We start from the raw sequence: 23155 nt of genomic DNA, 5'->3' as shown, positions 1-23155 counted from the left end.
GTCTAGACTAGAATAGAGTTGATCAACTCTAGTCTCTGTCTAAACTAGAATAGAGTTGATCAACTCTAGTCTCTGTCTAAACTAGAATAGAGTTGATCAACTCTAGTCTCTCTCTGTCTAGACTAGAATAGAGTTGATCAAATCTAGTGTCTCTGTCTAGACTAGAATAGAGTTGATCAACTCTAGTCTCTCTCTGTCTAGACTAGAATAGAGTTGATCAACTCTAGTCTCTGTCTAGACTAGAATAGAGTTGATCAACTCTAGTCTCTGTCTAGACTAGAATAGAGTTGATCAACTCTAGTCTTTCTCTGTCTAGACTAGAATAGAGTTGATCAACTCTAGTCTTCTCTGTCTAGACTAGAATAGAGTTGATCAACTCTAGTCTTTCTCTGTCTAGACTAGAATAGAGTTGATCAACTCTAGTGTCTCTATCTAGACTAGAATAGAGTTGATCCACTCTAGTCTCTCTGTCTAGACTAGAATAGAGTTGATCAACTCTAGTCTCTGTCTAGACTAGAATAGAGTTGATCAACTCTAGTCTCTGTCTAGACTAGAATAGAGTTGATCAACTCTAGTCTCTGTCTAGACTAGAATAGAGTTGATCAACTCTAGTCTCTGTCTAGACTAGAATAGAGTTGATCAACTCTAGTCTCTGTCTAGACTAGAATAGAGTTGATCAACTCTAGTCTCTGTCTAGACTAGAATAGAGTTGATCAACTCTAGTCTCTCTCTGTCTAGACTAAAATAGAGTTGATCAACTCTAGTCTCTCTCTGTCTAGACTAAAATAGAGTTGATCAACTCTAGTCTCTCTCTGTCTAGACTAGAATAGAGTTGATCAACTCTAGTCTATCTCTGTCTAGACTAGAATAGAGTTGATCAACTCTAGTCTCTCTGTCTAGACTAGAATAGAGTTGATAAACTCTAGTCTCTCTGTCTAGACTAGAATAGAGTTGACAAACTCTAGTCTCTGTTTAGACTAGAATAGAATTGATCAGCTCTAGTCTCTGTCTAGACTAGAATAGAGTTGATCAACTCTAGTATCTCTCTGTCTAGACTAGAATAGAGTTGATCAACTCTAGTCTCTCTCTGTCTAGACTAAAATAGAGTTGATCAACTCTAGTCTCTCTCTGTCTAGACTAGAATAGAGTTGATCAACTCTAGTCTATCTCTGTCTAGACTAGAATAGAGTTGGTCAACTCTAGTCTCTTTGTCTAGACTAGAATAGAGTTGATAAACTCTAGTCTCTGTTTAGACTAGAATAGAGTTGATCAGCTCTAGTCTCTGTCTAGACTAGAATAGAGTTGATCAACTCTAGTCTCTCTCTGTATAGACTAGAATAGAGTTGATCAACTCTAGTCTCTCTCTGTCTAGACTAGAATAGAGTTAATCAACTCTAGTCTCTCTCTGTCTAGACTAGAATAGAGTTGATCAACTCTAGTCTCTGTCCAGACTAAAGTAGAGTTGATCAACCTCTAGTTTCTGTCCAGACTAGAGTAGAGTTGATCAACTCTAGTCTCTCTGTCTAGACTAGAATAGAGTTGATCAACTCTAGTCTCTCTGTCTAGACTAGAATAGAGTTGATCAACTCTAGTCTCTGTCTAGACTAGAATAGAGTTGATCAACTCTAGTCTCTGTCTAGACTAGAATAGAGTTGATCAACTCTAGTCTCTGTCTAGACTAGAATAGAGTTGATCAACTCTAATTTCTGTCTAGACTAGAATAGAGTTGATCAACTCTAGTCTCTGTCTAGACTAGAATAGAGTTGATCAACTCTAGTCTCTGTCTAGACTAGAATAGAGTTGATCAACTCTAGTTTCTGTCTAGACTAGAATAGAGTTGTTCAACTCTATTCTCTGTCTAGACTAGAATAGAGTTGTTCAACTCTATTCTCTGTCTAGACTAGAATAGAGTTGTTCAACTCTAGTCTCAGTCTAGACTAGAATAGAGTTGTTCAACTCTATTCTCTGTCTAGACTAGAATAGAGTTGTTCAACTCTAGTCTCAGTCTAGACTAGAATAGAGTTCATCAACTCTAGTCTCAGTCTAGACTAGAATAGAGTTGATCAACTCTAGTCTCTGTCTAGACTAGAATAGAGTTCATCAACTCTAGTCTCTGTCTAGACTAGAATAGAGTTGATCAACTCTAGTCTCTGTCTAGACTAGAATAGAGTTGATCAACTCTAGTCTCTGTCTAGACTAGAAAAGTGTTGATCAACTCTAGTTTCTGTCTAGACTAGAATAGAGTTGATCAACTCTAGTCTTTGTCTAGACTAGAATAGAGTTGATCAACTCTAGTCTTTGTCTAGACTAGAATAGAGTTGATCAACTCTAGTCTTTGTCTAGACTAGAATAGAGTTGATCAACTCTAGTCTTTGTCTAGACTAGAATAGAGTTGATCAACTCTAGTCTTTGTCTAGACTAGAATAGAGTTGATCAACTCTAGTCTTTGTCTAGACTAGAATAGAGTTGATCAACTCTAGTCTTTGTCTAGACTAGAATAGAGTTGATCAACTCTAGTCTCTCTCTGTCTAGACTAGAATAGAGTTGATCAACTCTAGTCTCTCTCTGTCTAGACTAGAATAGAGTTGATCAACTCTAGTCTCTCTCTGTCTAGACTAGAATAGAGTTGATCAACTCTAGTCTCTCTCTGTCTAGACTAGAATAGAGTTGATCAACTCTAGTCTCTCTGTCTAGAATAGAATAGAGTTGATCAACTCTAGTCTCTCTGTCTAGACTAGAATAGAGTTGATCAACTCTAGTCTCTCTGTCTAGACTAGAGTAGAGTTGATCATCAAGTCGAGTTTTTTTTTTAACGAAAACTAATTTTTCTCTTACCCAATATTTTTTTTTAAAAGATTTTTTTAAATTTTCCACAAGATGGCCTTTTAATTATTTATATTTTTATTTAAACAATTTATTAATTTTATTACAAAACCTGTTAAAATTGTTATATTTTTACTCATTAAAAAAAAATAACGAATTTTTTTGTTAATTATTTTTTTACACCATTTTTTTACATAATTACACTGTTATATTTATTTTCATGAAACTAAATTAATTATAAAAACTCGAAATTAAGTTTAATAAAAAAAAACTAAATAAACTAAAAAAAAATTAATATTTTTTATATGCCCAAGCCTGTTTTGTATTTAATTTTTTTGTACCAAATATATAAAAAAAAATCAAACAAACAAAAGGCTTGTTTTTATTGCTAAATAAATGATGTATATTAATTATTAATTAATTATATTGTGTACTGTGATTTGTTATTAAATTAATTTAAGTAATAAAAAAAAAAAAAAAACAAAAAAATAAAAACAAAGAAAATACTATTTTTTATTTGCCCCAAAAAAGAAACGAAATTTTTGCAAGTTTTGTAAAAAGAAAAATAAAACATTCAGTTACTAACAAAAATTCATATAAAAAACATAAAATTAACAAATAATAAACATTTGTATAAAGTTAATAATAAATTTTAATTGTAAAATGTACATTTTTTAAGCTAAAAACCGTTAAAAGAAAACGTATTAATTGATTTTTTTTTTAAAAGGCCAAAAATAACAAAATAAAAATAATTGTTTGCAATTAGACTGCTTTTTTATGTGTAAAAATAAGATGGCGATATGATGATAAACAAAATATAACATTGGTGTGCTAATTAATTATTTATTTTTTTCATAATTGTAAGATAACTTATTGAAGAATTAACAGTAAATATTCGGCTAAGACGAATTTGAAATACTTCTCACCATAGTAGGAAGAAAATTTAAAAAAAAATCTTTTACAAAATCTACTTTAGTCTAGATGGAGACTAGAACTGATCAACTCTACTCTAGAGCTGATCGATCAACTGTACTCAAGTCTAGATGGAAACTAGACCTGATCAACTCTACTCTAAACTAGACAGAGAGCTGACCAACTTAAACTGAAATGAATGTATAGAAAAATTGATCTTGACAAATTTTAGAAGACTCTTACTAGCTTCAAGATCATTAATTAATATTAATTAGCAAAATCTTTTCTAAAATAAACCACAAAAATATGTGCGTATAACACTATGGTGAGGGGTAACAAAAAATGTGAACAAAATGTTTGTTCGGTATTTCAAACAACAAAATGCGTTATAATTAAATTTATGAACAAAAACAAAAAAAGAAAATCAAATAAATCATTTTTTTTAAGTAATTCTCTTTTATTTTGGATTTTTTTTCACAAACGTAGTGTATCAAGGAAAAAATGTGAACATCAACAACAACCGAAAAATAAACTCGAAAAATTAGACAAATTATTTAAAATAAAAAAAAACAACAACAACAAAACAAACCAACAAAATTTTAAAATAAAATGTTGAACACCAATTTTTTTTAGTTTGTTTTGAATTATTTAGCTAAATTTTATTTAAAAGTGGAAGCAACAAGTGGGGTAAAGTTGATGAAAAGTCATTAATCTTTTTTAATAAAAGAAGATGTACGAGAAATCATTTTAGATTTGTAAATGCCAGATGTCAAAGTATGACATGGAACTACTACGCGGTAAAATTATTTTAAAAGATAATTAAAAATGTAATAAAATGTTTAAGCGATAATAAAATTTCAGCAGAAATACATGCCGAAGTAAAATGTGACTGATAGATAGATATAGATATATAGATAGATAGATAGATAGATAGATAGATAGATAGATAGATAGATAGATAGATAGATAGATAGATAGATAGATAGATAGATAGATAGATAGATAGATAGATAGATAGATAGATAGATAGATAGATAGATAGATAGATAGATAGATAGATAGATAGATAGATAGATAGATAGATAGATAGATAGATAGATAGATAGATAGATAGATAGATAGATAGATAGATAGATAGATAGATAGATAGATAGATAATAGATAGATAGATAGATAGATAGATAGATAGATAGATAGATAGATAGATAGATAGATAGATAGATAGATAGATAGATAGATAGATAGATAGATTAGATAGATAGATAGATAGATAGATAGATAGATAGATAGATAGATAGATAGATAGATAGATAGATAGATAGATAGCTAGATAGATAGATAGATAGATAGATAGATAGATAGATAGATAGATAGATAGATAGATAGATAGATAGATAGATAATAGATAGATAGATAGATAGATAGATAGATAGATAGATAGATAGATAGATAGATAGATAGATAGATAGATAGATAGATAGATAGATAGATAGATAGATAGATAGATAGATAGATAGATAGTAGATAGATAGATAGATAGATAGATAGATAGATAGATAGATAGATAGATAGATAGGTAGATAGATAGATAGATAGATAGATAGATAGATAGATGATAGATAGATAGATAATAGATAGATAAATAGATAAGATAGATAGATGATAGTAGATAGATATATAGATGATAGATAGATAGATAGATAGATAGATAGATAGATAGATAGATAGATAGATAGATAGAAGATAGATAGATAGATAGATATAGATAGATAGATAGATAGATAGGTAGATAGATAGAGATAGATAGATAGATAGATAGATAGATAGATAGATAGATAGATAGATAGATAGATAGATAGATAGATAGATAGATAGATAGATAGATAGATAGATAGATGATAGATAGATAGATAGATAGTTAGAGGATAGATAGATAGATAGATAGATGATAGATAGATAGATAGATAGATAGATAGATAGATAGATAGATAGATAGATAGATAGATAGATAGATAGATAGATGATAGATAGTAGATAGATAGATAGATAGATAGATAGATAGATAGATAGATAGATAGATAGATAGATAGATAGATAGATGGGCAGATATATACAGCCCCATTGCATTTTATATTTATACTTATTTAGACAATTTGTCTAGCAAATGTATGGAATTTTCCACACAGATGTTTTTTATAACAAATTTCAGTATTTTTTTCTTTTTATTTATATTTACTCTTAAAAATTTTTTTCTTTTTATTTCCATTTACTTTTAAACAAAATTCACTTTTTTTTAATATTTTCCATAATATTTAGTTTTATTTATGTATGTATGCGTGTAATGTATGTATGTGCTTGTCCAATAATAAATGTGTAGCAAGTATATTTAATTATCTTTCGTATTTTGTTTTGTATTAAATATTATATATTTACTATAAATAATTTTAAACTTTCTTTCAAATATTCAATATTTGCTTGTGTTAAATTTAATTTAATTTCTTTAGATTCGTCTTGATTTCCTCTTGCCATATAAATAAATAAAATTTTGATCAAATATTAGTTAGAATTTTTTGTTTGTTTTGTAATACTTGTTTTCCTTGTTTAACAAATTTGAAATTTGAACTTATGTATAATATGCATACGATTATTAAATAGTTTTAAATATATATATAGAGATGATAGTATAACAATTGTATTAATTTGAGAGCAAAAAAAATAACATAAGGAAAAAAACCTTTTTTAAAGGCGTCTTTGTTTAGAAAATATAAATTAGTCGCATTTTTTCGTTCAGTCCTCTCTGCTTATATAGTGGAATATTTTTGTATATATATATATTAAAAAAAGGTCCATAATTTTGTCGTTATATAGCTTATGGAATTGGTATTATCATTTTAATTTCCATAAAGCATCCAATTCATTGAGAGGATCTTTAGTGGCTTGTTTCTCTTGGGCGGTTACTTGGGGAGCAATTTTCATTTGATACGAAGTCATTATGCCTCCTGTTTTAGGTTTATAAATCAATTTTATTCTAACTACATTGAAAAAATTGAAAAGAAATGTACTTACTTTTATTTAGAACATCGTGAGCATGATTTAGAACAATTTGTAAAGATTGCTCCAAAGTTTCCACATCACGCAAGGCCTTTTGACGTTGACTACAAATGCGCAACCAAACATCAATGACATCTAGAGTAAGAAAATTAATTTCATTGTTTAGATTTGTTTAAGTTGGAAGAAATGGAATGATTGATAGTGAACAAAAAGTTGACGTAGATCTATGTTGTGGTGCTATTTAATAAGGAGTTTAGGAGGTACATTGGGATATTGGTCAATACGAAATCTGTTTTAAATGTTTCCCTAGTAGGCACAACCCAATATTAAGACCTCGGGTTTTATCGGGGTTAATATCGATTAATTGAAGACGATTTGGTTAGATACGTAACTCCCGGTTTATTCAACTTTTTTTTTAAACAGGTTCGGTGACAGAACTTCAATTTTGGAAACTCCTTAAGGTTGAGTAATGTCTAAATGTATTGACAATTGGTGACAGGAGGGAGAGAGGTCTGTATGATTCTACCTGCTTTGCTAGACCTTGGGATATTATCAGCTTTAATTGAGATCTTTGGTGAGGTACTTTACTACCCGTTAGTACACATTTTTAAACATCAACATGGATATAACGTGTAGGCAAATAGCTTTCGATGATTTTGCATCTCTAGTGACCTTCTTAAAGGTATTTGGTAGTTTAGATATGTTGAAATTAAACAGGATAGGCGAACATCAACTTCCCCTTGGAGTAGTGTCTCAAGTGTCTTGGCAATGCGTGATAGAAGGGAGATAGGTCTGTATGTTTCTCCCTTGTTTTTAGCAAAGGAGACAGCCAAAGTAATTTCCAGCTCTTGGGTAATATTAGGATTATTATCGACAAATAGAACTTTGACCGAGGCTTTGGAGAGTTACTCAACACCCGGTTCATCCAAATATTTTAACATCAACATGGATATACCGTCTAGGCCAATAGCTTTCGATGATTTCGCATCTCTAATGACTTTCACTTTATAAAATCATATGATAGTTTATACATGTTAAAATTAAACAGAATCGGCGAAAGAACTTCTCCTTAGGGAACTTTTGAAGGTGCTATAGTGCCTCAAGTGTATCGGAAATGAGCGACAGGTTGATTTTTGCTCCTTTTCATGGAAACCTGTAGGTTAATAACGACAATTTGGACAAGTACTCAACTCCCGGCTTATCGAAATTATTTAACATCAAAATGGATATACCATCTGGGCCAATAACGTACAATGAAAGCTTCTCAAGTATGCACCAAGATCTATTGTACTCCTTAGTTCACTATCTTCCATTCCAAACATTAATTATTATTTAGCTGTAAAGAAGAAGAAAAAACATACTTATTAAAACTGGTCGTTTATTTTGTGTAGCCAAAATGGCACTTATGCCAATGGCCACTATTTCCGATCTTTCAGAACCGGTTAAGCAGTTCAAAACCAGTGGAGAAGAAGGGGTATTAAAATCGAGGCAACGTTGTTGATGAGCCTGTAAAGCATTACGTGCTATACCCACTACTAAGGGAGGAGTGCTGCAGAAGGAATAAGATTAGGTTTAAAAGGAGAGTTTAGATTTGGTTATATTTCTTTATACCTTTTAGTCCATGTTTTTATTTGCAATACTGACAATTCGATAATGGCATCAGCGCCCAACATGGAAAGTTTCAATTGATATTCTATGCAATGCGATAATTGTATTATTTTTATGCATTTAACAGTGAAATCATCAAAATTAGATTCTTTATCTACCGACTGAGGCCAGAAGGGATCAAGCATCTAGCAATAGAAATTTATAAAATCAAGTTAATCTTATTTTGTTCTTAATAAAGCTTTAATATCGAGTTTCCTTACCTCATTTGGTGTATGTAGCGAGAGTATAGTTCGTGCCTTTTGTGACCAAATCATGGACCAAAAATCATTTATAGTATTTTGTTGCGGAGTTTGGGCTATTATGAAATTCGGACAGCCAGTACTCAAATTCTAAAAGTAAAACAATTGTATTTCTTAAACTAATACAATTCATAACATTTCATTTACCTTAACAAATGCTGCATTAATATAATCATCCGTTTCCTTATCCAATTTAACCCGGGCATGATCGTAGGGCAAACAATCTAAGGATCTATTTTTCTCGGGAAATAGTTTTGCTATTGAAGTGGTTCTAGTGGGCGCCTCTTTGCCCAGAAGATCTTGTAATTCTTTCCATTTTGTAGATAATGGAGTATGACCATTAAGCATTTTAACATTTAGAGACTCAATGAATTTTTCAAAACGCTCTACCTCCTTGTGAAAATATTTAAGAGTTTTGTCATCATTAAAAGGATCTAAGGGTTTTAGTTGGAATGTAGAACCGGAATGTTTTTGATCATTGTTCGAAGGTTTATCACTGCGCATGGAAACCGAATCCCAATCGAAATTATCCAAAGAGGAAATGTCAGAACAATTGGATAAATTATCAAAACTGGCTTTGCGTGTAGCTGGTGAATCCACCGGAGAAGTTAGTTGTTGTAAAGGTGCGGCCGGTAAACAGCCGGTTAAAGGTGAGAGTTGGTTATCCACAGTAGAGTTTATGTAGTCCTAAACATAAATTTGTTATAGAAGAATTCTTTAAAAGAAAAAAATCAAAAACCCACCTCTACTTGTTTAGTTTTTTCATCTTTTTGTTGAGTTTCTTCTTTTTCTTCGTTTTTCTTGGGTGTAGTGGGTGCTGCCACCTGGCTGGTGGGGGGACTACTTACCACTTGAGGTTTTAACACTGGTTGTGGTAATATAGGTGGTGGTACTGCTGCTACACCCGAAAAATCTATATCACTTAACAAATCAATATTTGATGATTTCTTAGTATTAATCACTGGCTTGGGGGCTGGTGCTGTTGTAGCTGCTGGAGCTGTTGATTTTACTTCTGGAACTTTTGCTGCTGGTGTCTCCAGTTGTTGTTCTTGTTTTGTCATTGGAGACTGTTGACTGCTGGTAGCATAAATATTACCACTTTTTGTAGTTTGTGTATTGGCTGTAGTGCCCGTGCCACTTTGTATATAAATATTTGTTTGTGGCTGTTGGTAAGTTGTTTGTTGGGGCGTGGCAGGTCGTGGTGTACCTGTAGCAAGTTGACCAGTTTGTATGGGTGCTATTGGTGGGGTATTACCATTAGTTTGATAACCATAGGGAGCATTGTAGTAATTCATGTTATCAGCAGGGATAGTTGATGGTTTTGCATCTGGTTTTACTGTGGCAATTGGTGTGGGTTTGGTGTGAGAAACGATGGGAGACTGGAAATGGAAAAGTTGTAAATATAATTAAGGGAATTTTTATTTATAATCAAGTCTTTAATAGGCTTATTTCTTAATGGAACTAATAATCGAATTGTTATCGAGAGTTTCAGTATAAAAGTAGATGTATGTACATAGATAGATAGATAGATAGTAGATAGATAGATAGATAGATAGATAGATAGATAGATAGATAGATAGATAGATAGATAGATAGATCGATAGATAGATATAGTAGATAGATGATAATAGATAGATAGCTCGCTCGCTCGCTCGCTCGCTCGCTCGCTCTCTCGCTCGCTCGCTCGTCGCTCGCTCGCTCGCTCGCTCGCTCGCTCGCTCGCTCGCTCGCTCGCTCGCTCGCTCGCTCGCTCGCTGCTCGCTCGCTCGCTCGCGCTCGCTCGCTCGCTCGCTCGCTCGCTCGCTCGCTCGCTCGCTCGCTCGCTCGCTCCTCGCTCGCTCGCTCGCTCGCTCGCTCGCTCGCTCGCTCGCTCGCTCGCTCGCTCGCTCGCTCGCTCGCTCTCTCGCTCGCTCCTCGCTCCTCGCTCGCTCGCTCGCCCGCTGCTCGCTCGCTCCCTCGCTGCTCGCTCGCTCGCTCGCTCGCTCGCTCGCTCGCTCTCGCTCTCGCTCGCTCGCTCGCTCGCTCGCTCGCTCGCTCGCTCGCTCGCTCGCTCGCTCGCTCGCTCTCTCGCTCGCTCTCGCTCGCTCGCTCGCTGGGTCGCTGTCGCTCGCTCGCTCGCTCGCTCTCTCGCTCGCTCGCTCGCTCCTCGCTCGCTCGCTCGCTCGCTCGCTCGCTCGCTCGCTCGCTCGCTCGCTCTCTCGCTCTGGGTCGCTCTCTCGCCTCGCTCCTTAGCTCGCTCGCTCGCTCGCAGCTCGCTCGCTCGCTCGCTCGCTCGCTCGCTCGCTCGCTCGCCTCTCTCGCTCGCTCTCTCGCTCGCTACGCTCGCTCGCTTTCGCTAGCTGCTCGCTTCGCATCGCTCGCTCGCTCGCTCGCTCGCTCGCTCGCTCCTCGCTCGCTCGCTCAGCTCGCTCGCTCGCTGCTCGCTCGCTCGCTCCCCCATCTCTCTTCCAATCGACACTCCCGTGGCTCCATTAATTTTCCCAGCCCTCTGGGTGATCGGTCGTCCCAACTTGGGTATTGACAGCCGCCGCCTCCTGTAGTATATTGACCATAAAACTGTTGATTAGCTGATTAGTTTGCTGATAGCCACTATTATAATTAAAATTGCCCGTTTGCGGATTAAAACTATAACCAGGATGCATAGTAGTGTGTGATGATGACAAAGAACCAAATGGAGCGGTAGTAGTGGTAGTGGATGTAACAACATTAGAAGTTAAAGCATTAGAAGTTGAAGAAACTGGAGCTGGAACAGCAGCAGACGGATACATTGTGGCGTTAGTGCCTACCACTTGTAAAGGATTTTGAATCTGAGGAGTTTGCTGCAAGTTTGTGGAGCCAGCAGTAGCTGGTGCTGTCTGTGTGTTTGGTAGATGATTAACAACAAAAGGAGCCTGCATGGTGGGAGGTACCATATTTTGAGCAGTTGATTGCAAAAGTGTAGTTGAAGAAGGCAAACCAGTTTGATTTGTGGCCACATACAAAGGTTGATTTGTAGGTACACTTGTGGGGGGAGTTTGATAGCTATTCTGTTGAGAACTTTGCTGATAAGTTGGATTCAAATTATTGCTTGCTGGTGTATTGGTACCATAGAAATAGGGTTGAGGTGTATAAGTGGTGGCAGCAGCTGTTGTAACAACTGGTGGTGATGGTGTATACATTTGTGGCGTATTTGAAACCGTTGACTGTGCAGCATACAGAGAATTATTGGTCATATTGGATGTTGGAGGATTGTTAGTTGAATATGGCAAAGATGTAGTATTGTTGTTGTTTAGAGAAGCTTGATTAAGGTACGTTTGCTGGTTGTTCGGGTATGTTGGTTGATTTGTTAGATAGTTCTGATTGTTGCCTTGATAAACCAAAGGATTTTGAGGATTATTAGACAACGAGTTGTAAGACATTTGTGGGTAATTCCCGGTGTTGGCTACTCCTGTTAGGGGATTTGTAGTATTGTTAGTGTTTTGTTGTGGCTGCTGTTGCAAATTCAAATTAGCCATGTTGGCATTTAAAGCCGTGAACTGTGAGTTTGGAGAGGCTTGAGGCTTATAAGCCGGTGGCGCTATATTCTGTTGATATTGCAAAAACATGGGATTGGTGTAGCCTGCTCCAGTGGTATCATAATATTGTGTATAGGGTGGTGGTGGTTCATTGGGTCCCACTGTAGGTGGTAAAGTGCCACTTGTGGGAGGATAATAAGAACTACCACCCGAGCAAACGGCCTGTGTAGGATTCTCAGAGCCCAAAGGATTGGGCCTTACAGGCGGTATGTATTGCTGAGGATTTGTTGCATTATAGGCCGCCGTATTTGCATTTGGCGGCATTGTGTTAAGATTTTTTTCTTTAGCTGCCTTTTTGGCATTCAAGTAATCACGTAATTTTGGTGTAGTGGAGGTGGTGGCTGCAATGGATGGATTGGATAAGGGTGTGGTATTATTAAGCTGATAGGAATCAGTAGATAATGGGGCTGGGGGTACTGGAGAACCATAAGGTTTATGGGTAACACTTTTCAAACGTTGCTGACGTTCTTCGGATTGAACATCTCTTGCAGATTTGCAGCGTGATAAAAGTTTTTGAACATTGGCTGGAAAGAGTAAGAAATATTAAAAATAATTTCATGATTGCAGTATAATTCCTAAACTCACCCGATAATTTATTATAGAACTCTAAACCCTTGGCCGATTTGGCCAATAAATCTTCATACACATCATAGGAGGCAGCCAAAGAGGCAAAGAATCCCTCACGTTTATTTTTAACATCTGCCAAGGTCTTCAAAACAGGAGCCGCCTTAGCATAGGATTCCGTTAAAGCCTTTAAAATATTCTCCTGGGCCAATAGGTTTTGATCTATTAACTGGGTCAAACGTTCATGTTTGGCCATTTCACGATCGAATAAAGCCTGCAAATCTTCCTCAGAATCGTGGGCTATAATTTTAGTGGTAATATCATCATCATTGACCGCTATACGTAAATCAGCATGAAATTGGGAACGTTGTGCCTTCATTTCATTAACTTTATTCACGATAAGTTTAACATCTTTAAAAACTTCAGCGGTATTGAGTTCAGAACTCAACTTGGGCACAGACTGTTGTATGTCTTGCAAAGGTTTGGCCAAGATTTTCAAATTATTGATGTGCAACTCCATGGCTTTACGTAAAGTATCATTAGACTCGCCTGCTCTATTGTGAGCCTCGGAGTATTTTTGAAATTCACGCGTTAATTCGGTTATATGGGCATTGGGTGTTCGTTGTACACCGGTGAGTTGTTGAAACTCCTTTTCCTCCTTCTCTTCCTGCTGTAATATCATAGAGATCTCCTTAAGATTGGCCTCTACATCACCACATATCTCTGCTAAACGTGACATGGATTGCACCAGTTCTGGTATGGCGGTTTTATTGGCATTTAAGGCTGCACATCGGTCCACTATACCCTGAGGTATTTTATTAGCCTTTTCCTCATTGATATTAAGATTATCCAATGTTAGCGAACTCATAAAACTAGCCAATTCACCATCTTTCTCCTCAATTTTGTTGCCATATTTACGCAATAGTTTAGCTTTTTCCTCACTATACATAGAGCTAGCTTCATGCGCCTTCATGGGCACTAGACGAGCAAATATATCCTCACCTGCTATCTCTGGATCTGTGGCAGAAAATCCTATGCCATTTACTAGATTAGCTCCTTGTACCGCACTTATGGTTGCCAATTCGGGTACGGATTCGTGATAAATGAATTCATTTTCATTTTTAGCATTTTTACGTTTTGCCTCCACGACATCAGCGGTGAATATGAGAGATTCATTGATTTCTTTTATATCGGGTAGACCTTTGGATTCTTTGCGTGCTTCTTCGAGTTTTTCCCAAGCAGCCTAGAAGGAAGAATGTGCAGAAAATTATGTTGTATTTATTTTCAATTGTATACAAATTGCTGGAAAAGTGAACTAAAACTAAACTAGAACTGAACTAGAACTTATGGAGTACAACGTATACAGTGAAAACCACTTCCATTCACTTTCGGCAAATTCCCTCAAAAAAATGTTTCCTTTAAACTTACCTCATACAAAGTAACCCTCTCTCCCATTTTCCTTTGCTCTTCAGCATGTTGTCCTTGATATAAGTATAAAATGCAACTCAAGTAGGAAATCTTAAAACGAACATATTTCTTCCATTGTTTATAAACGGCCGAATCGACTACATGGGCCACAGGGCCATCATCTCCACCAGTAAGTAAAGCAGCCAAGGCCGCCCCATAATACACCACTATTTGTGCGGTAACTTTAGCCACAATATTTGGTTTACGATTATCTATTAACGATTTCTCCAGTATACATTCCTGAGCCTGGGCAAAGGAGACCTGTTGCATAAACACCAGCAATTCAGTAGTAAAACAATCACCAAATTCATCCATATTAATATAACGTTCACGTATCTCGCCAAAAGCCCAGGCGGCACATTGGAAATGGGTGCAGGCCAATTTCATGCCCTCTATATCGGTACGATTGACCGCGGCACCGGCTTGTGTATGAGCTGCTGCTACATTGTATAAGACGGCAGCTTGTTCATAGCCTATGTCATTGTATTCCTGAACCTTGGAGTTGTATAGATCCTTCCAGGTAAATTGAAAAATAACTTTCTTGTCTCTTAACTTGGGAAAACGATTAAGCAACGACTCCAATTGGCAAAAATAACGCTTTAGTATAGCACAATTATCCTTAGGGGTATTTAAAGCTTGATTGCGTAAAGTTTCTAAAGCATAAAGTTCTTTGGAATAATTGTCCGGATTCTCTTGATAAAATTCGGCAATATACTGTGAAAAGTAAAGATAAAATTAACAAAGCATTATTTAAATACATGTAAATGCAATACATCAAATAATAATAATAAACTTAAAAAATAATAAAAACAGATGAGTCAGTTTTTTCACAATCGCCGACACCCCTCCCTCTTGTACAATGAAAAATAATTATCCAATTGCTTTCTTTTGTTCTTTTTAGCTGATAATTTCATTAATTTTTTATGAGTTACTACTTACTTTCTTTAAACCCGCAAAGGAAGTCCCCTCCGGACTGGATTTGTTGGGAAAAGACAACATATGAAGTCGTGGAACTGCCTCCATTGTGTTGTGAGTAGACAAAAATTTCACCAGTCAATCAATTGCAATCAAATTGGAAATTTTTTGCTTAAACTATTTCTTTAGATTTTCTTAATTCTGTCATTGATTTATTATTTTCTACAACTTTTACTTATGCGTTTTATTGTTATTTGTTAGTTTAAATTAATTATTTTTTTATGCACAAATCTACCAGAAAATAATTTAACACCGATTTTTTTTTTTTTTTTTTTTTTTTTTTTTTGTCGATTTTGGGATTACTCCGTGCCCCCTTAAAAAAAAACAAGGGATGGGAGATTTACTTGGCTGGTCCAAAGGGATAAAACGCCACCAACAATTTAAATCTAAAGTTCTCTAAAGTTTAATATTAGCCTCCTTAATAAAGTCCGTAATGAAATGATAATTCTCAATAGGTTCCTTCCTGAAAAATGACGTGGTATTATCATACTGCTCTAATACCGGATACCTCAAGCGGATGTGGTTGTATTTGGTACATTCGAATATGATATGTGAGTCGTCGTCAACTTCATTGCACAGAAGGCAAGTGTCATCATCCAAAACATGTAATCTAGCCAAAGTATGTGGACTGAAGGAATGGCCTGAGAGTATTCTGTTCAACTGTCTTATCTGAATAGCATTCATCCCCAAGGAGTTATGGTTGAACCAAGGTTTCCTAAGGAGACTTGGGAATATTTTTCCGAATTCCCGACCTTTCGTACGACTTAGATCAACATATTCTCTCTCCCACTCATCATGTAGTCTCCTTTCGATCTCCCTTATAGCTTCGTCTTTAGACCATTTTATTTGCAATGTCAGGCCATCTTGAGTGGCCTTTTTAGCTTCTTCATCAACACGTTCGTTCTCGAATATTCCCCTATGCGAAGGGATATAATGAAACTCAACAGTGGAAAGTGTAGGGCTGGAATCTATCAAATCATGAATTCTGGAACATGCCGCATTTGAAACACCGTTTTTCAAGGCCAGAACACCACTTTTGCTGTCAGTAAGTATCGCCAATTTCAGAAAGTTCATCTCCTTTGCAAATTCTACCGCCTTTTCCATTATGTGCAATTCCACCGACATGGATGACACTGTTTTCGACAATTTAAATCTCCTTACAGTGTTAGACCTTGGATGAAAGAAGGCTCCACCAGCTTGGTTCTCCATTATGGAACCATCAGTATATACCAGCTCCAAATTCCTGCTCATGATGTCGTTTTTTTTACTGAGAAATATTTGATTCACCTCCTGAGGATTCAGGTTCGCCTTGTTGCTATGATAGAAGTTTTCATATGTTCGCACTTTTCGGGATTCCACTGTAGAAGTACGTATTTGTTCCACGTCCAAGAGTACATTCTTGAATTTATCAAACATCTTGTAATAACTCGTGTCCAAAGGTTTCTCCAAGGTTGGGAGCAATTTTGCCAAAGGCATTTCCAAATGGAATAGTTTCACCAGATCTTTCCCTGCTGCCAGTTGAATTCTATATTTAGGGGGCAATTCGGCCGCTAGATGATATAAGACATGTACCGGGGTGGATTTCATAAGACCCAGGGCCCTTCTAACGTGGAAATTCGATTGAGTCTGAAATTTAGCCAGGGCTCTTCCGGAAAGGTTCGCAAAAGATGACGCAGCATATTCCAATTGTGATCGGGCATAAACTCTATAAAACTGGATGGCCCTTGCCGGATGTATTCCATAAAGGCAACCACTTGTCGTATTCAAAAACCTGCAAGTCCGGTTTATTTTCGATATTGCCTGCGTCACATGAGATAGTGAAGAATTATTCGCCGAGACTATCCTGCCAAGATATTTGATCTCCTTTACTTCCGTTAACATTCTACCATTGAAATTGAGATTAATTTGAGAACTCCTTCTACCAAATGATGTCACCGTGGTCTTGTCGTAGTTTATATTAAGGTCCAATTGTTCACAATCGTAAATGAATTCACCAAATTTGCGTTCCAGGATGTCCAACGCCTCATCCCAAGTTTCATCAAATGCAAGAATGAAAAAATCGTCCGCAAACTGAAAAATATACGTGTTTTCATCCTCTATGTTGTGAAGTGATGCCGTGTACAAATTGAACAGTATTGGGCTCAAGCCGCTGCCCTGAGCCAGTCCACGATTAGTCTTAGTTTTCGCATCGTGAAGATGAAGTGTACGGTCTTGGAGATATGATGTTAGCCACAGTACCAATTTACGATTAAAACCCATCTCCATCAATTTGGCTCCTAAGGTGTTCACGTTCACATGGTCATACGCTTTTTCTATATCAATACAAATCGCCACTACTTTCCGTTTTTCAGTTCTGAGGTATTGAACTGTATTTATCAAATCGTTAATGCATTGCGTCGTGCTCATATTCTTGCGGAAAGCAAAAGACCTTTCGGGTATGATCTTCCTGGAATTTGCGAATTGCTCCATATGTGGTTTCAACATACCCTCTATGCACTTGAGAAGTACTGGCAGAAGACATATCGGTCTATAATCAGTAATATCCACCGAATCTTCACGTTTAGGGATGGGGTGAACTTTTATATGTCTCCAGATATCAGGAATGTTACCAGAGATCCATATTCTGTTGAGCACTGCAAACAATTTCTTCCTGCCGCTATCCGAAAGATTTAAAAGCATTCTGTAAGTTATTCCATCAGCTCCGCCTGCAGAGTCAGGCTTACGAGAACTTAAAAAATCTTCGAAATCACTCAGATTCAAATTGATATCCTCCATTTGCACTAGTGGGTAATCTGATGGCACAAAGTTACTCGAGTCCGTGCAGGAGGTCATGTTATTCAAAAATTGAGTATTTTGCTGAGAGCTCCAGCTGTTATTCACCTTTTTTACTCGGTCATATTTCTTCAGGTTGTTCATCTGTCTCCACATCTTCTCCTGAGTTTCCGGATTAGACAATTCTTCCTGCAGTTTCCTAAAATGCTCGTGTTTCCTCTTCCTAATATGTTTCTGGAAGTTCTCATCCGCCTCAACAGCTATTATATTATTCTGCCATGATTTGTATCTGTCATTTTTCAGCCTGGCCGCATTTCTGATTCTGAAGAGCTTCTCAGATTCTTTATCCCACCAAGCCTTTGCCTTATAATGGTTTTCCCCATTAAGCGTCACAGTGCATGATTGGATAGCCTCCCTGAACTTACAGTTTATGCTCACAATATCATCTTCAATCTCCATTTTCCCTAGAGTATCAATAAGTTTGTTCCGAATTAGTTTACGCCTACTGCCACTGGGTCTGTTGTCAGGCTTCCATTCAAAGTTTATAGGTTTGTGATTGCTTCCCGTAATCCTTAGATCCAAAGTTCTCCATTGTATTAATCTATTGTTACTCCTGACCAGTGTTAAATCAATTGCAGATTCCCCGGATGGTCCTACAAAAGTCTTGGAGCCGTCATTCAGAACTGTGTAACCATAATTTCGTACTAAATTGTCAAGAGAGGCTCCCCTTCTGTCGGTATTCATATTTCCCCAAGAGGTTGACTTGGCGTTGAAGTCGCCACATACAAATGTAGTCAAGCGCGAATCTTCAAAAAAGGCCATGCTCCTCTCCACAATGTCCCCGAAATGTTTCACATTCACATCCGGTGGGCAGTAAATACCAGTAATATTAAAATTAAATGGAAGATTCAAAGTCGATATTGATATTACCTCACCATCCGTGTCAATTCTATTAATCATGAATCTTATATTCTTCCTCAGGTAAATGCCAACGCCTCCATATCCATCATTCCGAAAATTACCAATAAAGTTGTAGTTCAGTAAATTGGTACTTCTATTATCCTTCAACCAGATCTCATATAATACTGCACATTCAATGTTATTCTTCTCCATATATAATTCAATCAGTTCCTTGTTACCTTTCTTCCCCAAACTCTGTATATTATACTGTAAAAATTTCATAATGTACTAGTAATTCTTTGCAATCGCACCACTTGTGGATGCGATTATTTCATCTCTGTCCTTAGTTATTAGCGCTCTGTCTAAAGCTCTTGCAATTTCACCTACGAATCTTCTGTCATTGCTTGAAAGCGAGTCATCTCCCCATTTACTGAAGAATGAGTTCGCCAAGGTTTTTAATTGGGTAGCTAGTCTTTCCACCTCTGTAACCGAGTGGGGGTTTTCAATATCTCTCTTCTCCTGTAATACTATTTGGTTCTCTCTGTTAAGTTGTCTCCATTGATCCATATCTTTTCTTGCTCTCTCTTCCTCTCTAATCCTGTTGGGGTTTGATTTGGTAACTTTCGCAAATGATTGGTTTCTATGTACGTGTCTCGCTGCTTCAATAGAGTTATCAATGATCTTATCCGGTCTGGTGCGTAATTGAGGGAAATTCACCTCAACACCGTCATCACCTAATATTTCAAATCTGTTTCCACCTATGATACCAGCATATTTAGTTCTAGCCTCTCTGATGCTCAAGTTCTCCAGAATCATAATTCTCTTCAGATTCAACGCTTTCTCCCGAGCCGGACAATTGCGGTCGGTGGGTGGGTGCAAGTTCTTACAATTTGTACAAGTTATCATTCCCGTATCACAATCAGAATTCAAAGTGTGTTTAGTAAAGCATTTGCCACATGTCTTCTCCTTCTGCTTACAGTTGTCCGCCATATGGTTAAATTTAAAACAGTTGTAACACTGTCCGAAAGGAATAAAAGGTTTGGTTATCAATTTCGTAAAAGCAAAGTCCATCTCCTTCGGTATGTTCAGTCCTCTAAATACAACCTTTACCTTCATAGTGGCACATCTTTCGTTTCCATTCTTTCTCGTCATTCTTATCAATTTGACTATAGGCACTGGTGATGTTAGCATGGCTGATAATTCCTTCATTGAGATCTCTTCCGGTATATTAAAGACTATTCCCGTTTTCGTCAAAAGGTGGGCAAAGATTCTTGGGGTGTAACCTGCACTCTCCAATTGTTTACTATTCACAAAATTATTTGCTGCCGATCTCGATCTGAACGTCACCTTACATCTACTATAACCTATTTTAATAATGTTGTCTATATCTCCTACCTTGAGATCAAGTAGTTTCTTCGCAAGTCTATACTGATTAATTGGTGTTCTTGGTTCCGCTTTCGCTGTGTCCACGTATACAGTGAAGGGGCCTCTATGATCATCCTCATATACTGTTGGCATGTTCTGCGAGACGAAGACCAGCGGGTCCTCAGTTTCGTCTTCCTCTTCATCTGGAATTGTACTGTCACTTTGTTTTCGCTTTCTATTAGGCATGTGGTTTTCAGCAAATTTTTCAAAATCATTGTTCCTAGCATGAAATGATATGTTCGATTCCCCATTCGCAGTTGTGCTTCCAATTATCAACATTTTCTGAGGGGGTCCTGCCCCCCCTGGTTCCAGACGAGGTGTAACCCCGTCCGGGTCGTCCTCCATAATGTCCACTAAAAAGGCACCGTCAGAAGAGCAAACAGGTAATACCCACAGATGGAGTAGTAGAAAAGATGACTATAATGAAATCGTCCGTTAATGGGATGAAAATACAGTCAAAAATAATAATCAAAAAATCGAATTTCACACGGTATAAAAAAAAACACAAGTTGCGCGTCGGGCGTTCTTACGAAAATTGTTGTGAAATTCTTTTTGTAACACCGATTTTTGCAAACAAAAAAGAGAATTCTGATTGAATTGCAGAAAAAGAAACCTGCGCCAATCATTTTATACGACGGCGGCGTCTAAAGACAAGACCATAGGCGGCTACATTAGCCACTGAATTCCGGCATATTTTGCTTATTTGCAGCGTTAAACACACAACACGTACAAATTCCTTCCACGAAAATTTAATCCCAAATAAAACATGAAATTCCTCATTTGGGAACAATAACCAAATTGTGGATTGCAATAAATGATTTTTCCTCTTGTTTTTATACATTTTTAGTGCATCCAAGTTCTGCCAAATCAAGTTGATAAATAAATATATCTATATGTCAAATATGATTGGGGACATGAGTAAAAATAGGTTTGGCAACACTTAAAGATATAAACAGCTAAGACACCAAAGCCACAAACCCTAATGTAGAGACATCTGAATGTCAAAACTTAAAACATTGAAAGCAAACTTGTATAGTACAGACATATACCAAATAGAATTGAACTAGAACTGAACTAGAACTGAACTAGAACTGAACTAGAACTGAACTAGAACTGAACTAGAACTGAACTAGAACTGAACTAGAACTGAACAAGAACTGAACTAGAACTGAACTAGAACTGAACTAAAACTGAACTAGAACTGAATTAGAACTGAACTAGAACTGAACTAGAACTGAACTAGAACTGAACTAGAACTGAACTAGAACTGAACTAGAACTGAACTAGAACTGAACTAGAACTGAACTAGAACTGAACTAGAACTGAACTAGAACTGAACTAGAACTGAACTAGAACTGAACTAGAACTGAACTAGAACTGAACTAGAACTGAACTAGAACTGAACTAGAACTGAACTAGAACTGAACTAGAACTGAACTAGAACTGAACTAGAACTGAACTAGAACTGAACTAGAACTGAACTAGAACTGAACTAGAACTGAACTAGAACTGAACTGAACTAGAACTGAACTAGAACTGAACTAGAACTGAACTAGACTGAACTAGGAACTAACTAGAACTGAACTAGAAACTGAACTAGAACGGAACTAGAACTGAACTAGAACTGAACTAGAACTGAACTAGAACTGAACTAGAACTGAACTAGGAACTGAACTAGAAACTGAACTAGAACTTAACTAAACTGAACTAGAACTGAACTCGAACTGAAATAGAACTGAACTAGAACTGAACAGACTGAACTAGAACTGAACTAGGAACTGAACTAGAACTGAACTAGAACTGAACTAGAACTGAACAGAACTGAACTAGAAACTGAACTAGAACTGAACTAGAACTGAACTGAACTGAACTAGAACTGAACTAGAAACTGAACTAGACTGAACTAGAAACTGAACTAGAATCTGAACTAGAACTGAACTGAACTAGAACTGAACTAGAACTGAAATAGAACTGACTAGAAATGAACTAGAACTGAAAGAACTGAACTAGAACTGACTAGAAACTGAACTAGAACTGAACTAGAACTGAAACTAGAACTGAACAGAACTGAACTAGAACTGAATAGGAACTGAACTCGAATGAACTAGAACTGAACTAGAACTGAACTAGAACTGACTAGAACTGAACTAGAACTGAACTAGAACTGAACTAGAACTGAACTAGAACTGAACTAGAACTGAACTAGAACTGACTAGAACTGAACTAGAACTGAACTAGAACTGAACTAGAACTGAACTAGAACTGAACTAGAACTGAACTAGAACTGAACTAGAACTGAACTAGAACTGAACTAGAATGAACTCGAACTGAACCTAGGAAACTGAACTAGAACTGAACTAGACACTGAACTAGAACTGAACTAGAACTGAACTAGAACTGAACTAGAACTGAACTTAGAACTGAACTAGAACTGAACTAGAACTGACTAGAAACTAGAACGAACTAGAACTGAACTAGAAACTGAACTAGAACTGAACTAGAACTTGAACTAGAACTGAACTTAGAACTGAACTTTAGACTGAATAGAACTGAACTGAACTTGTGAACTAGAACTGACTAGAACTAGAACTAGAACTAGATAATGACCTAGAACTGAATAGAACTGAACTAGAACTGAACTAGAACTGAACTAGAACTGAACTAGAACTGAACTAGAACTGAACTAGAACTGAACTAGAAACTGAACTAGAACTGAACTAGAACTGAACTAGAAGCTGAACTAGGAACTAACTAGAACTGAACTTGAACTGAAACTAGAATGAACTAGCACTAGAACTAGAACTG

General features: G+C 36.6%; 2 protein-coding genes across 2 annotated transcripts; both read right to left on the bottom strand.

The window, feature by feature from the left end:
- Positions 1–6308: 6308 nt before the first annotated feature.
- On the bottom strand, positions 6309–15508 carry LOC119615057 (tyrosine-protein phosphatase non-receptor type 23-like). The gene is made up of 11 exons (XM_037971139.1): positions 15218–15508; positions 14240–14992; positions 12833–14054; positions 11204–12771; positions 9437–10075; positions 8841–9380; positions 8655–8783; positions 8398–8579; positions 8148–8335; positions 6802–6921; positions 6309–6734 (listed from the first exon to the last, which is right to left on the bottom strand). Exons 1-11 carry the CDS (start codon positions 15299–15301, stop codon positions 6622–6624), a joined length of 5538 nt encoding a protein of 1845 aa, XP_037827067.1. The 5' UTR covers positions 15302–15508; the 3' UTR covers positions 6309–6621.
- A 141-nt stretch (positions 15509–15649) lies between these two features.
- LOC119615056 lies at positions 15650–18085 on the bottom strand. Its single transcript, XM_037971138.1, has one exon. The coding sequence runs from the start codon at positions 18083–18085 to the stop codon at positions 15650–15652; it is 2436 nt and encodes an 811-aa protein (XP_037827066.1).
- Between the last annotated feature and the right edge of the window lie 5070 nt (positions 18086–23155).

This window comes from Lucilia sericata, unplaced genomic scaffold (assembly GCF_015586225.1).
Source record: "Lucilia sericata isolate MDLA Ls3-8-SP2 unplaced genomic scaffold, ASM1558622v1 Contig003950F_arrow, whole genome shotgun sequence".
NCBI classification, from domain to species: domain Eukaryota; kingdom Metazoa; phylum Arthropoda; class Insecta; order Diptera; family Calliphoridae; genus Lucilia; species Lucilia sericata.
Note: the sequence above shows the minus strand (reverse complement) of the source record. Positions and strands in the feature narration are given on the sequence as shown.